Raw genomic sequence first — 19,787 nt, forward strand, 5'->3', positions numbered from 1 at the left:
CACTGTGAGGGTGACAGAACACTGGAGCGGGCTGCCCAGGAGGGTGGTGGAGTCTCCCTCTCTGGAGATATTCAAAACCTGCCTGGATGCATTCCTGTGTGATCTGCTCTAGGTGATCCTGCTCTGGCAGGGGGTTGGACTAGATGATCTTTCAAGGTCCCTTCCAACCCCTAACATTGTGTGATTCTGTGAAAATCAAAATGCTATTCTACCTGTATTGAGATTCTCATTCCTGTCCCCTTTCCTTTGTTGTGCTCTAGGAAAGTGCCTTGTGTAATTTTCTTACTTTAATAGAAATTCTTCAAAAAGTTCTCTTTTTAACAACTCTTGACAACCTTAACTGATACGTTCCCAAATTTCTATATAGTTACGTGGAAATAGGTGATTGAACTCTGACTTCAGAAGTGAAAGGCAGAGTTGGAGGTTTGATCTACATAATTCTTAGTGAAAACTGGTGAAAATATGATCAGTTCAAGTAGATTATGCTGTCCTAGTAATCTCATTTTTGGCTTCAACTGGAAGCTTTTATCAAAGGCATGGTATAGCTTCCCTTGTGGCAAGAAGACATAAGAGATATAGGCTAAATAGTTCATAATTTTTGTTTTCTTTGGTTTCTCCTTTTTTTTTTTTCCTTCTTTTGCTAATCCCTGGGTAGGCACACTAAATGTCATAATAGAATCATGAATCATTGAATAGTTTGAGTTGGGAAGGACCTTAAAGATCATTCAGTTCCAACTTCCCCTGCCATGCACAAGGACACCTCCTAAGTTGCTCGAGGCCCCATTCAGCCTGGATTCAAATACTTTCAGGCTTGGAGTCTCCACAGGTTCTCTGGGTGCCCTGTTCCAGTGCCTCATCATCCTCATAGTGAAGAATTTCCTCCTTAGGTCTAATCTAAATATTATTATTTTGATCCTATTTTACTTTCTCGTCAAAACCTATTCACTAGTATCCTTATCTGGAAGCTATATGCTCTGAAATATGTGGGGTATGCAGTGAATGATGCTACTGCAGGTAATGCAAGACAATACTTTTTCCTTTTTTAACTATGCCAACCCATCATTCTATGATATAATTTTGCTATTTTCATAACCAGCTGTTTAAAACTATTCCTGTGGCCCTAAATTTTATGGGAGAAGGACACAGAAAGGTGAAGCATTCTGCAAAGCTCACTTTGTTTTAGGGAGATCCAGCTCTGCTGTCTTGGCAAAGAACAGATATGCCTCTGAAGAACATTTTGTTTGAAAAGAAGGGGAATAAAAGAAATAACTAAAGTAATTATTTTTGAATTATGTATATGGATGGGTATTTGCCCCTGTGCACTTAAGGCAGAATATGACTCATAATTCAAATTGCTTAATCATAGTAACCTGGTAATAACTCAAATAAATTGCTGCGATTAGACACACAGATTGTGCTCAGTCATTCTTCTAGAAGGGGGTTGGAACAAATAGTAGAGCAGAGCTGTAGAAGAATATGGGTGGGTTCATGTTTGCTAATAATGTTTAGGTATTGCATTCAGATGGAAACTAGTAGTAGATGGAAACTGGTAGTGAGCATCAAGTCTCATGGATCAATGGTCCATTTGTTGCCTGTAGTAGTCAAGAAGACAGATTCTACCTTCTTGTCTGACTAGCAGAAGTGAGGCTTGTGTGAACGTGCTTGATTCTGATGCAGTGCAGGTTAAAGGAAGGGATAGTACAGGATGACAATTCCTCTATGTCCCATTCTGGAGGTTTTCTTTATACAAAAATAGATAATCTGTGAAAAATGAAGGTTATGCTATAGACACATTAAGGCAAATAAGCTATTTATTCCGTGAGGCATTCATACCTGGATGTAGCTCTGGTCTCCTGAGGTTCTCTCTTCTTCAGGAGGCTGTTACTGGGCTGATTGTCATGTCAGATCTTCCTTTCCATGGCAAGTTTTGTGAAACATGAAAAAAAGACAGTTCCAAGATCTCTTCTGTTCGCAAGGAGAACATCTATTGATGTCAAAGAGATTTTGATTCAGTGAAGAGCAAAGGCTTTCATTTTTACCTTCCAGAGATGCCTGTATTTTCACTGTGGCACTAAACCCTCCCCATCCCACCCACCCCCCCCCCCCCCCCCCAAAAAAAAAAAAAAGGAGAAAAAGAGAAGTTTAAATGGGAGTCTTTCTCTGTTCTTCATAGTAAATGAAATGGCCACAAGATCTCATATGCTTTTGATAAATGCATATTCAGTAGAGCCACTTTTAGCATGCATGAATTAATAATGAGAGTGGGCTTAGGGAAGAAGTTAAATCTACTTGCTCTGTGGAGCATTGTTTTGCCATTTATAAAGTGGTTCATCAATGCCTGTCTGCTAAATCCGTTCTGTATTATCTGTGGGCAGTAATGTGTGGAGAAATTAATCTCAAAGGGAGAACAATTTCTTGGCACTGTTATTACTTTCCTTTTCAGTAGATAGATGGTTGACTGTGCTGTTATCTAACCTAGTGTCATCCTCTGCTATAAGTGCAGCACAGCTGTTCTGGATACTTTATGAAGTCCCTGAATCTGTTGTCTTCAGGGTGTTCATCTTCCCTTGCTCTCCCACCATCACTGAAAGCTCTGAAATTACTTACACTGGTGGTCCCAGATTGTGTGATGACCAAGCATTTGGTATGAAAAGCATCTTGTAAAGTGCTGGCATGATTCAAAGAGGACTAGGAAGGAGTGGAGTCTGAATTCTAAGCATGGTTTATCCTCTGACCCAGCCACCTGCCTCCGCCCTTGCAGTTCCAAGTGTCAAACCCTGGCTCATCCATATGTTAATTCTATGCAATTTTCCCACTGTTTTTTAGCAGATTAACGTGTGCTGGCAGGGAGCAAAATCTGAGAAGCTCTCACCCAACTCCAGTTCTCTTAAGAACTGAAGGGGAAGCTATGCTGCTGCCACAGGGGCTCTCCAAAAGCCTGTGTCACAAAGTTAGCATGCCATGCATGGGAGGAGGTATTGTGTAGAGGCTTCAGGATTAGTAACTCTCTTCAAGCAGGGCTGTGGCTTACCCTTGTGCCCTTGAATTCTGAGCAGTCATCCTTTTCCCCATCTTTTCTCCCACACAGTGCCAGCAGGTTTGAGAAAACCCCCACATACTTAGGCTTTCTCCTCTTAGAATGTCTCATACCCCATGCAAGCTAAACTCTGCTTTGGTTTTAATGGACACTGTATGGCTCAAACTCATCATTCTCATAAAATTATTAGGCACTTACTTAAACTTTAATATAAATGCTAAGGCAACCTAGATTCAGAGCTTCAGCCAAGATCTGAAATAACTGGTTTTCACTTTCCATTGCTGTTCTGTTAGATGCATGCAGTTGTCAGTTAGGGTTTTAGCTGAGCTTTTGGTCCTTTCTTTAGGACTTACTGATTTATTTAAAGTATCTAGAACTCATGCTGCTGTGTAAATAATAAATAAATAATATGAACTGTGATTTTCATTGTTGAGTTACATATTTTGTTGCTTCAGAATGAAAAATTAAGTACTGAGCTGTGAAAACCTGTTTAAAATTAATTTAGAAAGTGAGGGGTAATGCAAGGCAAAAGCCACATCTGCATTGGGTGTTTAAACAACTACCTCTTCTATAGTCTTGGGGTTTTTTATATATCTCTGTGTTATTGCATGTCTGAAATTTGGTATTTCTCAACTGCAGTGAAGTCAAACTGTCCCTAAGCAGTGTTCCAAAGAGCTGCTGAGAGCAGCCTAACTCCAAAATCAAAGCTCACAATTCAGAAGGAAATGCCCCTACCAAACCTCCCTATTGTGGGAGTTTTAGGCTATGCCTTTGAAAGTTTTTGCAAATCTTGAGCAGAAAAGTAGTAAAATATAAATAAATCACTAGTAGGTGTAAAAAGAAAAATAAAGATAATTCTAAAAAATCCCATTGGACAGATCTACCATAAGATTCACAGTATCACAGTATAACTTAGGTTGGAAAGGACCTCAAGGATCATCGAGTCCAACCTATCAACACAGACCTCATGACTAGACCATGGCACCAAGTGCCACGTCCAATCTCCTCTGGAATGCCTCCAGGGTCGATGACTCCACCACCTCCCTGGGCAACCCGTTCCAATGACGAATGACTCGCTCAGTGAAGAACTTCCTCCCCACCTCGAGTCTAAACCTCCCCTGGCGCAGCTTGAGACTGTGTCCCCTTGTTCTGGTGCTGGTTGCTTGGGAGAAGAAACCAACCCCTTCCCGGCCACAACCACCCCTCAAGTAGTTGTAGAGGGCAATGAGGTCACCCCTGAGCCTTCTCTTCTCCAGGCTAAACAATCCCAGCTCCCTCAGCCTCTCCTCATAGGGCTTGTGTTCAAGGCCTCTCCCCAGCCTTGTTGCCCTTCTCTGGACACGTTCAAGTGTTTCGATGTCCTTCTTAAACTGAGGGGCCCAGAACTGGACACAGTACTCAAGGTGTGGCCTAACCAAAGCAGAGTACAGGGGCACAATGACTTCCCTGCTCCAGCTGGCCACACTATTCCTAATGCAGGCCAGGATGCCACTGGCCCTCTTGGCCACCTGGGCACACTGCTGGCTCAACTGGATTGGTTGTACCAAAACGCTCTTCTCTTTTAGCCTCTTTACTCTGGAGAGATACCAACTTGTTTCTGCTTGACCTGGGCTGCATTGTTTTGGGCAACTTTCTCTGTTCCTTTTGCCCATCTATTTGTACAGGGGGGTGGAGGGCAGAAAAGGAGAAGCTAGTAGCTTCCCCTGGTGTCTGACCAGGCGGGTTCTTGTGCTGTTTGTTAATTGTAAATATCTGTAAATACTGTTTATTTTGTACACATTCATTGCATTCCATTGTAGATTGTAGTTTGCTTGTAAATACAGCTTTCATTTGCCTCCAACTGGGCTGCTATGGCAAAGTTAATGTTGGGGGGCAAATTTCAACCCACCACACCTGTAATAGCTTGCATGATTTTTCATGTCTTTGCTATCAGTGTGGATTTAGCCTCATGCTGATTTTACTTAGAATTAAGGGCCCATTCAAAAGTGCCACCACTATGTCATTACTACCTGTCTTTAGGAAAGGGCTTCCAGTCTCAATGGAATTCTTTAATACCTCTATCACAGCATCTGCAGATCTACATGTGGATTTTGGAAATGCAGTTGTTTGACCCATTGTTTTAATGACACAGGACTCATAGAATCAAGACATATTTTTAGTCCCATGCTAAATTACTGGTTTCCTTTTTGAGCTGAGAGTACCCATCTGTATTTCATAGGAGCATAGAATGGTTTGGAATGGAAGAGGCATTAAAGTCATCTAGTTGAAATGTTCTTCCTATGGGCAGAGACACCTCCTACTAGACCAGTTTGCTCAAGGCCCCATCCAACCTGGCTTTGAAGACTTCAGGGTTGGAGCCTTCACAACTTCTCAGGGCAACCTTTTCCAGTGCTTCACCATCCTCATTTAGAAGATTTTCTATCTAATGTCTAATGCAAATCTGTTCTTTTAATTGTATTTTCCTTTCTTGTCAAAACCTACTTAAAACTATATGTAACAAGTCCCTCTCCAGCTCTTCTGTAGCTCCCTTCAGATACTGGAAGGCATCTAGAAGATCTGCCCAGAGCCTTCTCTTCTACAGGCTCAGCCATCCCAACTTTCTCAACCTGTCTTTATAAGAGAGGTGCTGCAGCTCTCTGATCATCTTCATGGCCCTCAAAGTTTCTTCCTAATTTTCCCTCTAACCAGAGGTGCCAACAATTACTGAAATACTTTTCTGGTCATATTTTTCCTTGCTGGGATCCCTGTCATATTACAGATAAAGGTTGGTAGGTATGTGGATGACTTGGCAAAAAAAACCCCAACCAAACAAAAAAGGTTTAAAGTAAAGCTTTGTACCTACTTACAATATTGAAAAGATGACTCTCTCTTTAATTAAGACCAACATTTCCAACTTGGCACCCAACTTAAGTCACTGTTTTTCAGATTTGAACTTGCCTAGCTTGGGGATAGGAAGAGGAGAAGAGGAAACATTTGCAGGGAATAATTTTCTGGTACCTGTACAGACAATTGTCACTTGTAAAATTGCTTTAGAAACCATACACATATGGCTTGCTTCTACTAGTACCAGGCACTGAAATGAGCAGCATACTGTTTGGTTTTGGGGGTTTTTGTTGTTATTTTTTAAGAGATATAATATTTTCAAGCCTTTCAATTAGATTTTTCCTTTAATTATGAATATGTCAATATCCTGCTGGAGTAAATGGTTGTTAAGTAAAAAGTGGGTAAATCAAACATTGACATTAGCAATATGAGTACATATTTCAGAGTTGAAATTGCCCTGGGCAGGCCTTCACTCTGCTGCAGTTAATATGGTGGGTGAGAGAGTCTTTCCTTAATCATAGAGTTATTAAGGTTAGAAAAGACCTCTAAGGTTGCTGAGTCCATCTGTCAACTCAACAGCACCATGCCCACTAAACCATGTCCCAGAGTGCCAGGTCTACATGTGTTTTTAACACCTCCAGGGAAGGTGACTCCACCACTTCTCTGGACAGCCTGTTCCAATGCTCAAGCACTCTTAAGTGCCAGCTTCCTTGGTGGCTAGGATGGGGCCATCAAGTCCCATCCTCACCTGGCCTTCAGCAGTGCGCTGACTTGAAATAAAATTATTACCATTATCTTTTGGCTTACTGGGCTTTATTCTAAAGTTCCTAGTTCACTGTGATTGCTATTTTTATACTTGTGGATAACATCAGCCTGTGATACTGTACTCAGAATGGGGATCAGGCTTCAAGTCTTAAAACATTCTGGGGAAGAAGTATGGTTCTTCATTCCAGTATTCCAAACACAAATCACAGTAGGAGGGAAGAGCCACTGGTCATAGTCCTGGTTGCTGCTGAATGGACAAATCATCCTTCCTTAATTAAAAAGTGATATTATCACTCTTTAGTAATGGAGCTGAACATTGCTATCATCTAAACTGAAATTTGGGTAAAGAAAAAAGATTTCTTCCAGTGTGGCAATTTTGATCCTGTTACTGTGATGACTATGGAGGTTGTGTTAACACTTTTCTTGCTTCTGTATATTTAAATCCACTTGGTTTATTGTGAACAAATGTCACAGCTTTTGCTCTTGAAGAGTTTGAAGTGAACAGGATTTTATTTTTTCTTGTCTGTAACTAACAACAAGAATTAGTAATTTGCTGTAACTGCAACTCCCACAAAAAATAAGGGGAATTATCTGTGACTATCCAAGGGCAGAATTTTGCTTCAAGCTCTTGTTCTGTTACTTAATTCATTAAAGTTCCAGATTTGTGACTTTAATTCATACTAATTAAACTGGGAGCTGTCTTATGCTAAAAATACTACTAGATATTGAATGTGTGGAGTATGAAGTACTACTCAGCTGTTACAGAGTCTCTCATGCAGTTGGTAACACAGTGTAGTATTTTAGAACATCTTAGTTCTTTTTCCACTTAAATGCTTTCAAATGAGAAAGTTTCAAAAACTAAATTAACTGTCCTAAACTTCTAATAAAAAAGATGTGGTGTTTTTTTCCCCTAATATTTGGAATTCCACCTTAAATTGTGGGTAGAACATTGTAAATGGCTGTTAATATGAAAGAGAAATAATTCACAAAAAATGAAGTGAGGTTCAACAGGGCTCTGGGCAACCTGATCTAGTTGAGGATGCCCCTTCTGACTGCAGAGGAGGTTGGACTAGATGACCTTAGGAGGTCCCTCCCAACCGAGACCGTTTTAGGATTCTACGAATCTGTGATTCTAATTGATCATTTCACCGTATGAAACATGCAGTGGGGAAAGAAAGACTGTAGCACAGTGTTGTGATGGGAAGACCATTAATGGAAAAGATGCAAATTGATTTGGGATTTGTTTAAAAAAAAAATGAAAAGTAATTGTATTTACAAGAGGTACTAAATATAACAGTATAAAAAGCAATAAACATGTACAGAGTGTGTTTACGCAGCATAACAACAGCACAGGACCCTCCCCTGTACCTTTCATTCAACTCTTTGTCCCCTCTTGGGGACAAAGGGCCCCAAGACAGCTATATAAACCATGCTCCCTCTCGCCCCCCCCGCCCCCAGTACCTTTAGAGAAGTAACACAGAGAAGCCCAAGGTCAGAGGGAGGACAGCACAGCCCAAAAGCCAGAAGCAGAGTGAGCAGGCAAGGAGGAACAAACAAACTCTGCTGCAAGATACAAGGTTTTCAATACTCCAATGGAATTATTTTAACTTATCTATTGTTATCATTTTATATCCAATCCCTTACATTATTTATCTTTTACTCAATTGTCTCTAGAATTTTCCTAATTACAGCTGGTAATCTAAGCTAGGGACTGGCTCAAACCACCACAATCAGTTACCGTTATCCAACTTCTTTTTACTTGTAGAAGGATTAGGGCTTTTTTTCTGTCAGTTATGACTCTGGTAATTTTTCCAAAAGAATTTCCTTTGTCTCTTTCATGCCCTGATAATTCATCAAAAAAAGCCAATGGCACATAATTAATTAAAAGAAGAATTGTTAGAAATGCAACATGCAGTCACTTTGTTTAACACCAGGATGCGCAAAATACTGATCTGAGGTAGAAAAAGCAAACAGCCTTAGGCTACCTATGTTTTGGGGAGAGGAGTTGGAATTCAAGTATATTAAAACAGGAAGTGTGTCCAGAAAAAGGAAGTGATTCTTTCATGTAGATATTTGGGAAGCTGTGAAATACACTGTTTACCTCAAGCAGATACTTACCTGAGTCAAAGGAGGGTTGTTGATGTTTTCCAGGTAGATACTGTAGTAGTTAAATTAACATTTGAATAACCCATTCAGTGCTTCTCTTATTTTGCTTTTCTGTAGACAAAACGTGGATGCACACTCCCGAAGCCTTATCAAAGCATTATATTCCCTATAATGCAAAGGTAAGACAATATGAAGTTATTGTGTCCTCTCACCTTTATAACATGTATGTTCTGTCTTAATTTTTAATTTGAAAACTTCAGAGACATGAATTAGCAAAGTAAAACATAGTTATTCTCTCTGTTGTAGATGAAAAAAGCTATATTTAAGTAATGGCAAACTGATTTTGTTCTGAATGATTTGATGGTGTTCTTGAAGGCAACCCAGTGTTCCTCTTCTGCTAGATGCTCTATTACCTTTTATTGGATGCTAAATAGCATTTAACATCAGGCTGCATGCTTAGAGCACTATGAAAATAAAAAATCAGTAACACACACTTGTTTTGAACAATAGCAAAGGCAACAAGTAGTGATCTTGTCTGCTGGGTTTGTTGAAACACCAAAAGCTCTGGAAATATGGTGGGATAATAATGGAATTGTGCACAATAAAACTCCAAAGTGTTGCTCATGATTTCCTATCCTAGATAGCACAGTTTTTGCAATAGTATTTTAGGAGAAGAGGAGGGTATCAGAAGTAGTCAGCATGGATTCACCAAGGGGAAGTTGTGCTTGACCAGTCTGATAGCCTTTTACGGTGGCATGGCTGGATGAATAGATGAGGAGGGCAGTTGTTTACCTTGATTTCAGGAAGGCTTTTGGTACTGTCTCCCACAGCCAAGCTTAAGAAGTGTGTGTGGTATGATTGGACAGTAAGATGAATTGAGAACTGGCTGAAGAACAGAGCTCAGAGGGTCATGGCCTGTGAGGCAGAGTATAGTTGAGACTTGGGTCTAGTAGTGTTTCCCAGGGATCAGTACTGGGTCCAGTCCTGTTCAGCATCTTCATCCATGACCTGGATGAAGGGGTGGAGTGGACCTTCATCAAGTTTGCTGATGACACAAAACTGGGGGGAGTGCCTGACATTCCAGAAGGCTGTGCAGCCATTCAGCCAGACCTGGGCAGGCTGGAGAGTTGGACAGCAAGAAATCTAATCAATTTCTACAAGGGGAAAAGTAGAGTCCTGCATCTGGGGAATAACAGCCCCATGTATCAATAAAGGCTGGGGCTGAGCTGCTACAGAGCAGCTCTGGGGAAAAGGACCTGGGACTGCTGGTGGACAACAGGTTGATCATAAGCCAGCAATGTGCCCTCAAGGACAAGAAGACCAGTGAAGTCCCAGGGTGCATTAAGAAGAGTGTGACCAGCAGGTCTGCTGGGTTTCATCTCACTCTGTCCTGTACGGCCACAGCTAGAATACCCTGTCCAGTTCTGGGCTCCCCAGTTAAAGAGGGACTAGGAACTACTTGAGAGAGTCCAGCAGAGAGCTATTAAGGTAATGAAAGGGACTTCGAGCATCCACCAGGGAAGGGTGAGAGAGCTGGTGCTGTTGGGCTTTTGCCTGGAGGAGACTGAAGGGGGGATCTCAAATGCTTATAAATACTAAAGGGTCAGTATCAGAAGGATGGAGCCAGACTCTTCTCAGTGGTGTCTCATGACAGGACAGGGAGCACAGGTTGGAACATGTGAGGTTCCATGTAAACAGAAAAAAATCTTCACTTTGAGGGTGACAGAGCATTGGAGCAGGCTGCCGAGAGAGCTTGTGGAGTCTCCTCTGGAGAGATTCCAAGGCCACCTCGACATGTTCCTGTTATTTATTCTATGTCATCCTGCTCCAGCAGAGGAGTTGGACTAGATGATTGTCAGAAGTCTTTTCCAGCCCCTACCACTCTGTGATTCTGTATTTAGTCTACTGACATCTGTTCACAAGAAATGCATCTTCCCAAAATAACAACTGAGAAAGTGGTTTGCTAAAAGGAGGAGGGGAAATATACAGTGATCAGCATTCACTCTGAGTGAACTGAGTAATCAGCATAAGGGATGATAATTCAGTAGACTTCCACTGTGGTCTGTTCTGGATAAAATTATTGTAGAATTGGTATTTTTTAATACAAAACCAAAAGTTATTTTGCAGGCCAGGGCTCAGTTTCCTATACTGGTATTCCACAATGTTGTGTTTGCAGTTTTCTTTTGCTTGGTATTGCCACAGAGTGAGCAAGTGTTTGTAGTGGAAATTGGAATCTCCTCCTGCTTATTTCCAGGTGCAAATGTTTTTCTTCTGTGTCCTCTTCAGCTGAATTTCTGACCAAAAGATGTTTTACCATGTAGTTGTATAGCCCTGGCTTTTATATTGCAGGTTTTGAGAGGGGGGAATACTTGCTGGGTTGAATGTGCCATCTGTTTAAAGAGAAAGCTGCAACTATGAATTCTTAATACACTGAATAATGTCTGCTCTTTTCTGGCCTTTACTTGAAGAGAAAATAGGAACCTCCCTAATCTTTCATGTCTCATTGCCTCTCTTTAAGAGCGTAAATCATGAACAGATGTCAGTCTGGGTGTGCAGAGAAATTTTAGAATAAAGGTGGTGGTGATTAGATGGTGATAACTCTAGAAACAACATCAACAGCTTACAAGCAAGAAAAAGGGGTGCTGAATTCCACCCCCAAGGGAGTCTCCTCAGTCTTACTAGAAAATCTCTTAAGTCCAAGAAACCTTTTCCTTTTATTTAGGCTGATGTATGCTGAGGTGTCCTCTCTGTTACGGGTTGGATTGCATCTCCCCAATAACTTTGTTTAGAATCTGCCCCCCAGTCAAGTTCACCACACTCAGAATTTGAAAGCAAAAATGAAATTGTATTTACCAAAGAAAATACATAGAAAAGTATAAAGGTCATAAACATGTACAAAGTGTATTTACATATATATGCACAGCTTAACAGCAGCACAGGCCCCCCCTGTACCTTAGTTCAGCTCTTCTATCACCTCCTGAGGACAAAACAGCCCCAGAAAGCTATGCCCCCTATACCTTAGAGAAGCCAAAACAGAGAAGCCTAAGGTCAGAGGCAGAACAGCAGAGCAGCAAAGAGAGAGAGCAGACTTCTACTGCAGAATATAAGCTGTACTTCAGGCCAGTTGAGTGAGATGGACTCTGAGGAGTCCACCCCTCTCAAACAGTCTGACTCCTCTGGAAAATTCTGTTTACAACTGAATTTTAGTTCCAAACTGTAATGCTCTCCAATTCTGCTCCTGTTTAATGTAGGATCTGACTTTACAGACTATCCTCAGTCTCCTCTGTGGTCTGTCAGAATACTTGGAGGAAGCTGCCGTGTGCTACATAGCAGATGTGTTTGTAAGAAGTTACCCATTGTTTTCATTTGGATCACATTAGAAAATTGCTATTTAGAGCTATCAGTTGTTTGATTCATTATTCCAAAGCAAGGGAAGAATTACACTGCTCTGTAACTGAAGTGTAAAGAGTATGGGATTTCACAGGATCACAGGATGTTAGGGGTTGGAAGGGACTTCTAGAGATCTTCAAGTCCAACCCCCCTACTGGAGCAGGACCATAGAATCTAGTGCAGGTCGCACAGGAGTGCATCCAAACAGAGGAGGAGACTCCACAACCTCTCTGGGGAGCTTGTTCAGTGCTCCATGACCATTACAGTAAAGAATTTCTTCATCATGGTGAAGTGGAACTTCCTGTGCTGTAGTTCATATCCATTGCCCCTTGTGCTATCACAGGGTGCAGCTGAGCAGAGCCTGTCCCCTCCCTCTTGACATCTCGAATATTTATAAACATTTATTAAATCCCCTCTCAGTTTTCTCCTCTCCAGACTAAAATCCCCCAGGTCTCTCAGCCTTTCCTCATAAGGCAGTGCTCCAGTCCCTTAATCATCCTTGTAGCACTCTGTTGGACTCTTACAAGTAGATCCCTATCCCTCTTGAAGTGGGGAGTCCAAAAGTGGACACGATATTCCAGGTGAGGCCTCACTAGGGCAGAGTAGAGGGGGAGGAGAACCTCCCTGGATCTGCTGGACACCCTCCTCTTAATGCACCCCAGGATCCCATTGGCCTTCTTGGCAACAAGGGTACATTGCTGTCCCATGCAGAACTTGTCTACCAGGACTCCCAGGTCCTTCTCCACAGGGCTGCTCTCTAGCAGATCACCTCCTAACCTGTACTGGTGCAGTTTATTATTCCTTGTCAGATGCAGGACTCTGCAGTTATCCTTGTTGAACCTCCTTAGGTTCCTCTCTGCCGAGCTCTCAGTCTGTCCAAGTGTTGCTGGATGGCCTCACAGCCTTCAGGTGTCTCAGCCAAGCCTCCCAGTTTGGTGTCATCAGCAAACTTGTCCAGCAGACACTCTCACATCCCTGGTGTAAATGTGCACCGTTTCTGTGAGGTTTGCTGGTATTTGCATAACAAGCTTATTACACCTAGTTGATGCTTCCACCTCGGTTCTCAAGTACTGTTTTCATTAAATTTTGCAATATTTTTTTCCTTCAAGAGGAAAGCATGTTATCTCTTAGTACCTCACTGGGGTTTTGTAGAGATTTGATTTTTAACTAAAATAGCCCATTGATTTCATATGCTGTTGCTACATTGTGAAATAATGATTAAAAACTCAGAAAGCATTCATAAAATAAGCATGGAATAAAAGCTGCTGACTTTTTTTCTTTTTTTCCCCTCCCCAAATGTTCACATTGTTCCGCTTTGAGTCCATAATATTCTGTTCATATAACTCTTTTATTTGTTGGGAGGAAAAGACAACACTTTATCTGATTTATTTCAGAAGGTAATTATGTGAGTGAAGAATGACATGTTCAGAAAAATCTAATCAATTTGATGGAAACCAAGACCAGAGATGTTTTTTGTCTGTGGGCAGGTGAGCTGTGTTCTGCTACACAGGTTTTTTTTTTTAATGCAAATTACCATGGATGAAAAATAAGTGTTTTCTCTTCTTCATAAAGAAGAGAACAAAAATCTTTTCTCTTGACACTAATCTGAGATGACCAGAAAAAGAAGAGCTTACTACAACCAAAGATGGGATTTTGTTTGCTTGATTCTTAAGACCCATTTTAAGAATTAAAGGAAGCTTGTAGATAAAATGCAGTTCATGAGTTGCCTGTTGACTTGTTAAAAAGTCTTAGTAAAGTTAACTGGAAGTTCAAAGAACTCTATCACAGAATCACCAAGGTTGGAAGAGACCTCAAAGATCGCCAAGTCCAACCTGTCACCACAGACCTCATGACTAGACCATGGCACCAAGTGCCACATCCAATCCCTTCTTGAACACCTCCAGGGATGGTGACTCCACCACCTCCCTGGGCAGCACATTCCAATGATGAATGACTCTCTCTGTGAAGAACTTTCTCCTCACCTCGAGCCTAAAGACAACTTTTTATTTTCTACAAATTGGAGAGGACCTTTTAATAGAGACCTAGCAATGCCTTATATCCTTTAGGACATACCACCCCCATGACCATTTATGCCAATGATCCTCTTTGCAAGAAAACAGGAGCAGAGTTGTTTCTTCTGGAAGTAAAATCCAGGAGCCATGAATCTCATAAGGATGCCCTTAAATATGAAAGCATCTTGATTGACTCTCCCTTTTCCAGCATACCTAGTCCTTGTGGTGCTTGCTATTTTGACATTTGCTAGGGTTTGACATGGTTTGGAGATGTGGTGTAAATTGATGGGGTTTGGGTTTGAGAGTTTTGGAGAGGCTTTTTGAGATTGGTGAAAGGTTTGGGGTTTGGTTTGGTTTGTTTGTTTCTGTTACTGTTTGGTTTGGTTTGTTCTGTTTGGTGTTTTTGGGAGATTGAAAATCTTACTCATGTCCTCTGTCTTGGTCTTGCTGAAGGCGCTGATGCTAAGACTCTGCTAATTTCAGTGCATGCTGGAGGTTAAATCAGTTTGTGATCTTATTTTTCCTGGACTATTGTCATCGTAGTGAAAGCAGATTGGTGACATAATTTTTACTCCAAAAATATAATTTAGAATCTTGATAGTAAGATATAGGACTCATGTAGATGTGGCAGCATGGCAATTTATATGTTATCGGGATACGAGATGTTAAGGCAACTCAAAATTTATCCTTTCTTTTTTCTTTCTCTAATGTTCCATAACTGAGAACAGATGTTTATGTTGTTTTCCATACTGTAAGGAAACAAACAAACAAACAATTCTCTTTTGTCCTTTAATTCTCCTGGGTTTGGGCCAGTTTCCTTTCTCCAAAAGAAAAGTGTGATCCCAGTGTGACTTTAGAACAGAATCTAACAGCCACCTTAAAAATGGCTTCATTGTTGTCATCGTGTAACTGACCCTGCCCTGAGGGGTGCTAATAAAAAGTTACCACTGCCCAAAGCAACAATGTTTACTGTGTCTCTTTGTAGTAAACAAGTGCATTCCCCTTTAGAGTCATTTGGCTCTATTTTAGCTTGTATCAGATTTCCACAGGCATGTCTTTCCGTGTTGCGGAGTGGAGGTTCTGTGTTGCAAGCCTGGTGTTTATGTTGGCTGCTAGAATACTATGGAGTCAGTAGCTTTGACCTTAGAGGAGGCTGCAGAGCTGCTGTTTTACACAACAACATGATGGCAGCGTAAAGCCTTGGGAATTTATTTTCCTAGGAGATGTGATGGCTTCCTACTGCTGCAGACTTAATTTAACCCTTTCTATGTTGTCATATTCATGGCTGTGATTCTTGATGAAGTTTAAGTTTGAAACTTAGACAATAAGCAAAGCTTTCCACCCCCACCCCCCAAAAAAAATTAACTAATTAAACATCTCTTACTTTGTTTTATTGAGGGATTCTGATGACAATCAATAGTGAATTGTTGAGTTTTATGAATCATGGAATGGCTCAGGTTGGAAAGGACCTTAGAGACCATCTACTCCAACAACCCCACTATGGGCAGGGACCCCTCTCAACTAGATTCAGCTGCTCAAGGCCTCATCCAACATGGCCTTGATGGCATCCACAACCTCCCTCAGCAGCCTATTCCAGCATCCCACCACTCTCATACTGAAGAACTTATTCCTACAGTCCAGTCTAAACCTACTCTCCCTCAGATTAAAACTATTCCCTCTTGTCCTGTTGCTAGACACCCTTGTGAAAAGTCCCATCTCCACCCTCCCTGTGAGATTCTCTCAGATATTGGAAGGCAGCTATTAGGTCCCCCCAGAGTTTTCTCTTCTCTAGCCTGAACAACCCCATCTCCTTCAGCCTATCCTCATAGCAGAGGTGTTCCAGCCCTTGGACCATCCTTGTGGCCCTCCTCTGGACTTGCTCCAACAGCTCTGTGTCCTTCTTATGATGGGGACACCAGAAATGGGCACAGTATTTGAGGTGAGGGTCTCAAAATAACTGATTCAAAAAGGAAGAATGCCCTCTCTTGACCTGCTGGCCACACTCCTCTTGATACAGCCTAGGATATAATTTGCCTTCTGGGCCGCATGATCTCACTGCTGTCACATGTTGAGTTTCTCATCAATCAACACCCCCAAGTCTTTTTCTTCAGGGCTACTCTCAACCGACTCTGCACCTGGGCTTGGCCTGACCCAGATACAGGACCTTGCACTTTGGCTCATTGAACCTCATGCTGTTTGCACTGGCCTACTTCTCAAGCCTGTTAAGACCCTTCTGGATGGCATCCCTTATTTCCCTGAAGGGAGTCCACAGCTTGCTGTCATTGGCAAACTTGCTGAGGGTGCACTCAATACCTTCTCCATGTCACTGACAAGTGTGATCATTCATCTCTTAATTATTCACTATATATCTTGCACGTGTAAGAAAGACCAAAACCAAAGTATAAGTAATAAATACCCTGCAAAAAGACTTTCCCTGGCAGTACGTACTAGTATGAATAGAATAGAGTAAACCAGATTGGAAGAGACCTTCAAGATCATCGCGTCCAACACCATCTAATCAACTAAACCATGGCACCAAGCACCCCATCAAGCCTTCTCCTAAACACCTCTAGTGATAGCAACTCCACCACCTCCCCAGGCAGCCCATTCCAATGGGCAATCACTCTCTCTATGAAGAATTTCTTCCTAGCATCCAGCCTAAACCTCCCCTGGTGCAGCTTGAGACTGTGTCCTCTTGTTCTGGTGCTGGTTGCCTGGGAGAAGAGACCAGCCCACGCCTGTCTACAGCTTCCCTTCAGGTAGTTGTAGAGATCAATAAGGTCTCCCCTGAGCCACTTAGTACAATAAACAGCGTTTAGTTAGGCTTTCAACTTTATGTAATTTCTTATTCCTTCAACTTTTTTATCACTGAGGAATGGCAGATAATACCTTCCTGGAGCAGACATTTTGGACATGAATTTTAGGTTTAAAATATTGTCGTGATGACCAAGAGGTTTAGGTTTAAAACATAGTCATGTTGGACAGGAATTTTGAGCTTAAAATATCACCCTGCTTCTTAATGATTTAACTGTTATGGTAGAGTGTTAGGTGCAGTTATGTATTTTCAATATCTGCATATATGTATTACCAAATCAATGTTCTCAGGGCATAAATTGCACTTCTCCTACAGTTTATTGTTGCTGTAGCTTTACTAGCTTTTTTTATATAATTTTTTAATCCAGTCAGCATATTACATTATGATAATGGTTTTGTGTCAGCAAAAGTAATTCATGGAAGAATATGGAAGGGGAAATTTGCCTGCAGATTTTTCCAAGTAAACAAAGATCCATGCCGTGCCCATAAAAAACATGCTGAAATTTATGTGGTGAAGTTAGATACAGCAAGATATTCCAAGCAGAGTATAAAAACGTGGAAATTAGAATCTAATAAAGCAGAAGAGGACATTGCAGGAAATAATTCATTCTCCAACATTTAATTTATTATAATTAAGATTAATAACAGACTTCCAATTAACTTTTATTAGAGTATCAAAACGTCACGGACCGTAAGATGGATGAATATGGATCCATGCTTAAGCAGATGAAAAATGAGTGTTGTGGAAATACCCAAATGAAATAATAAAGCAGAAAATTACAATTCTACATGGAATTGCTAATCCAAAATACTTAGTTATTTCTGATACATTGCAGTCATTAAACTTGGGGCTTATTGTGTCAAAAATGAATAATCCTAGAACTGGAAAATAGAATATCTGGAGTCTGCAAGGGATGGAGTCTGTCAACAGACCTCTCTGCCTCAGGGAAATTGACCTATCTATGCCATCTTGCTTACAAGATTACATACTTGAAATGGAGAAGGATAGGAGAGGATGACAGGCCTGGAACAGGCTGCCCAGAGAGGTTGTGGAGTTTCCTTCTCCAGAGACTTTCAAAACCCACCTGGATGCATTCCTGTGTGGACTACCCTAAGCGATCCTGCTTTGGCCAGGGGCTTGGACTTGATGATCTCTGCAGGTCCCTTCCAACCTCTGATGTACTGTGATACTGTGATTATGTCCACAGGTATCCTACAAGATAAATAACTGTGATGCAGAAGGATTGTATCTAAATTTTCAACGGCCACAATCATCATCTTACCGAATTAGCTGAAGGAGGCGATCTGCATTTTAACTGTTTGGCATCGAGTAGTTTCAGTTGTTGCCATTTGTCTCTCTGAAAACTGGTGAACATTTCATCTTCCTTAAAAGTCTGGCCATTTGGTAAAGCTCTGTGGGGTACTGAGTGCTTTTGAAAAACTGCCAGTCTGTCTTGCCTGAGGTTGCATAGCTAATTGGCAAAGGGGCAAAACTGAAGGCTGCACCTTCTGAATCTTGGACTGATCTTTTGAGCACAAACCATTCCTCACTTTCTGTCAATAGTGTATCACTGTACAGTAATGGAAGATGAATGGTCTTTGCAGGCAGTTGTATATCTCATCTGCATATAAATGCACACAAGCTCAAAGACTCTATGAATTGCATGTTCAGTGTGCTCGGGCAGCCCCCGGTGCCATAAGTGCAGGAATTAGCAAGTGTGAGGTTTAAGGTGTCTGTACCGAGAGCTTTGTCTTGCATGCCTGTTTACTGCTGCTTATGTGAAAGCTCTGAAAACTGTGATTTGTTTGTAATTGGCATACCAGTATCTTTTATGTTGCTGGCTGAAAAGTTTGGAGAAATATATTCAGTAGCAACAGAACAGCTTTGACGTGTGTGGTCTCTTTACAGGTGTTTGTAGACCTCTGTCACTTGTGTACAATAGCCAGCTGCACAACTTCAGGTTTTGCAGATCACTCTTAATTCTCCAAAAGGTGACCTCTTTCAAGAAGAGATCTAGAGAAAAGGAGTCTCTGAGGAGACTTTATTGTGGCCTTCCAGTACCTTAAGGGGGCTACAAGAAAGCTGGTGAGGCACTCTTTAGGGTGTCAGGTAATGATAGGACTAGGGGGAATGGAAAAAAAATAGAAATGGGTAGATTCAGATCAGATGTTAGGAAGAAGTTCTTCCCCATGAGGGTGGTGAGACCCTGGAACAGGTTACCCAGGGAGATGGTAGAAGCCCCATCCCTGGAGGTTTTGAAGGGCAGGCTGGATGTGGATCTGAGCAACCTATTCTAGTGTGAGGTGTCCCTGCCCATGGCAAGGGTGTTGGAACTAAATGAACGTTGAGGTCCCTTCCAACCCTAACAATTCTATGATTCTAAGAAAGGAATTAAGTTTATGAGCAATTTCTTTCTTAAGGTCCATTTGTGTGTAGCTTTCACAGAGAGCTTTAGGTTTAGCTGAAGCTCCTAATTTCATGCATAGATAGAAAAAATCAAATGAATGTATCATAAATGAGACACAATGCTTAGATCCCAGTAATTGAAGTTGGACAAGGAATGGAAGAATGGAGGGGTAGGGAATGGGAAGTGCTTTGCATCTGGTGCTACAGGTGCAATAGTGTGGCTGCTACCACAGAGAGCAGCCTATTTACTGTACCTGCTCCACATCCATTACTGGCACAGTATCATCGCTGGACCACTCAGGGCTAATAAAAACAAAAAGGGTTTCCAAACTTCTATAATAATGCAAGACTGTTTAATATAATGTGTGGTGTTTCATTTATTTTCCTCTCTCAGGGAAATCAATCAATAGAGCATATTTCTGGTAGATTCTAG

The 19,787-nt window shown here is 41.4% G+C and overlaps 1 protein-coding gene across 3 annotated transcripts in view; it reads left to right on the forward strand.

The window, feature by feature from the left end:
- The window catches only part of GULP1 (GULP PTB domain containing engulfment adaptor 1), a 212,719-nt gene that overhangs the window by 107,955 nt on the left and 84,977 nt on the right, over positions 1–19,787 (forward strand). For all 3 annotated transcript variants that reach the window (XM_068137890.1, XM_068137891.1, XM_068137892.1), the window contains one exon: positions 8,849–8,910. In XM_068137890.1, coding sequence (XP_067993991.1) covers positions 8,849–8,910 — 62 coding nt within the window. The remainder of the gene's footprint in view (positions 1–8,848; positions 8,911–19,787) is intronic.

The sequence above is a fragment of the Melanerpes formicivorus genome, unplaced genomic scaffold (genome assembly GCF_026170545.1).
Source record: "Melanerpes formicivorus ecotype bairdi unplaced genomic scaffold, bMelFor1.0.p_v2 SCAF_5, whole genome shotgun sequence".
NCBI lineage: Eukaryota > Metazoa > Chordata > Aves > Piciformes > Picidae > Melanerpes > Melanerpes formicivorus.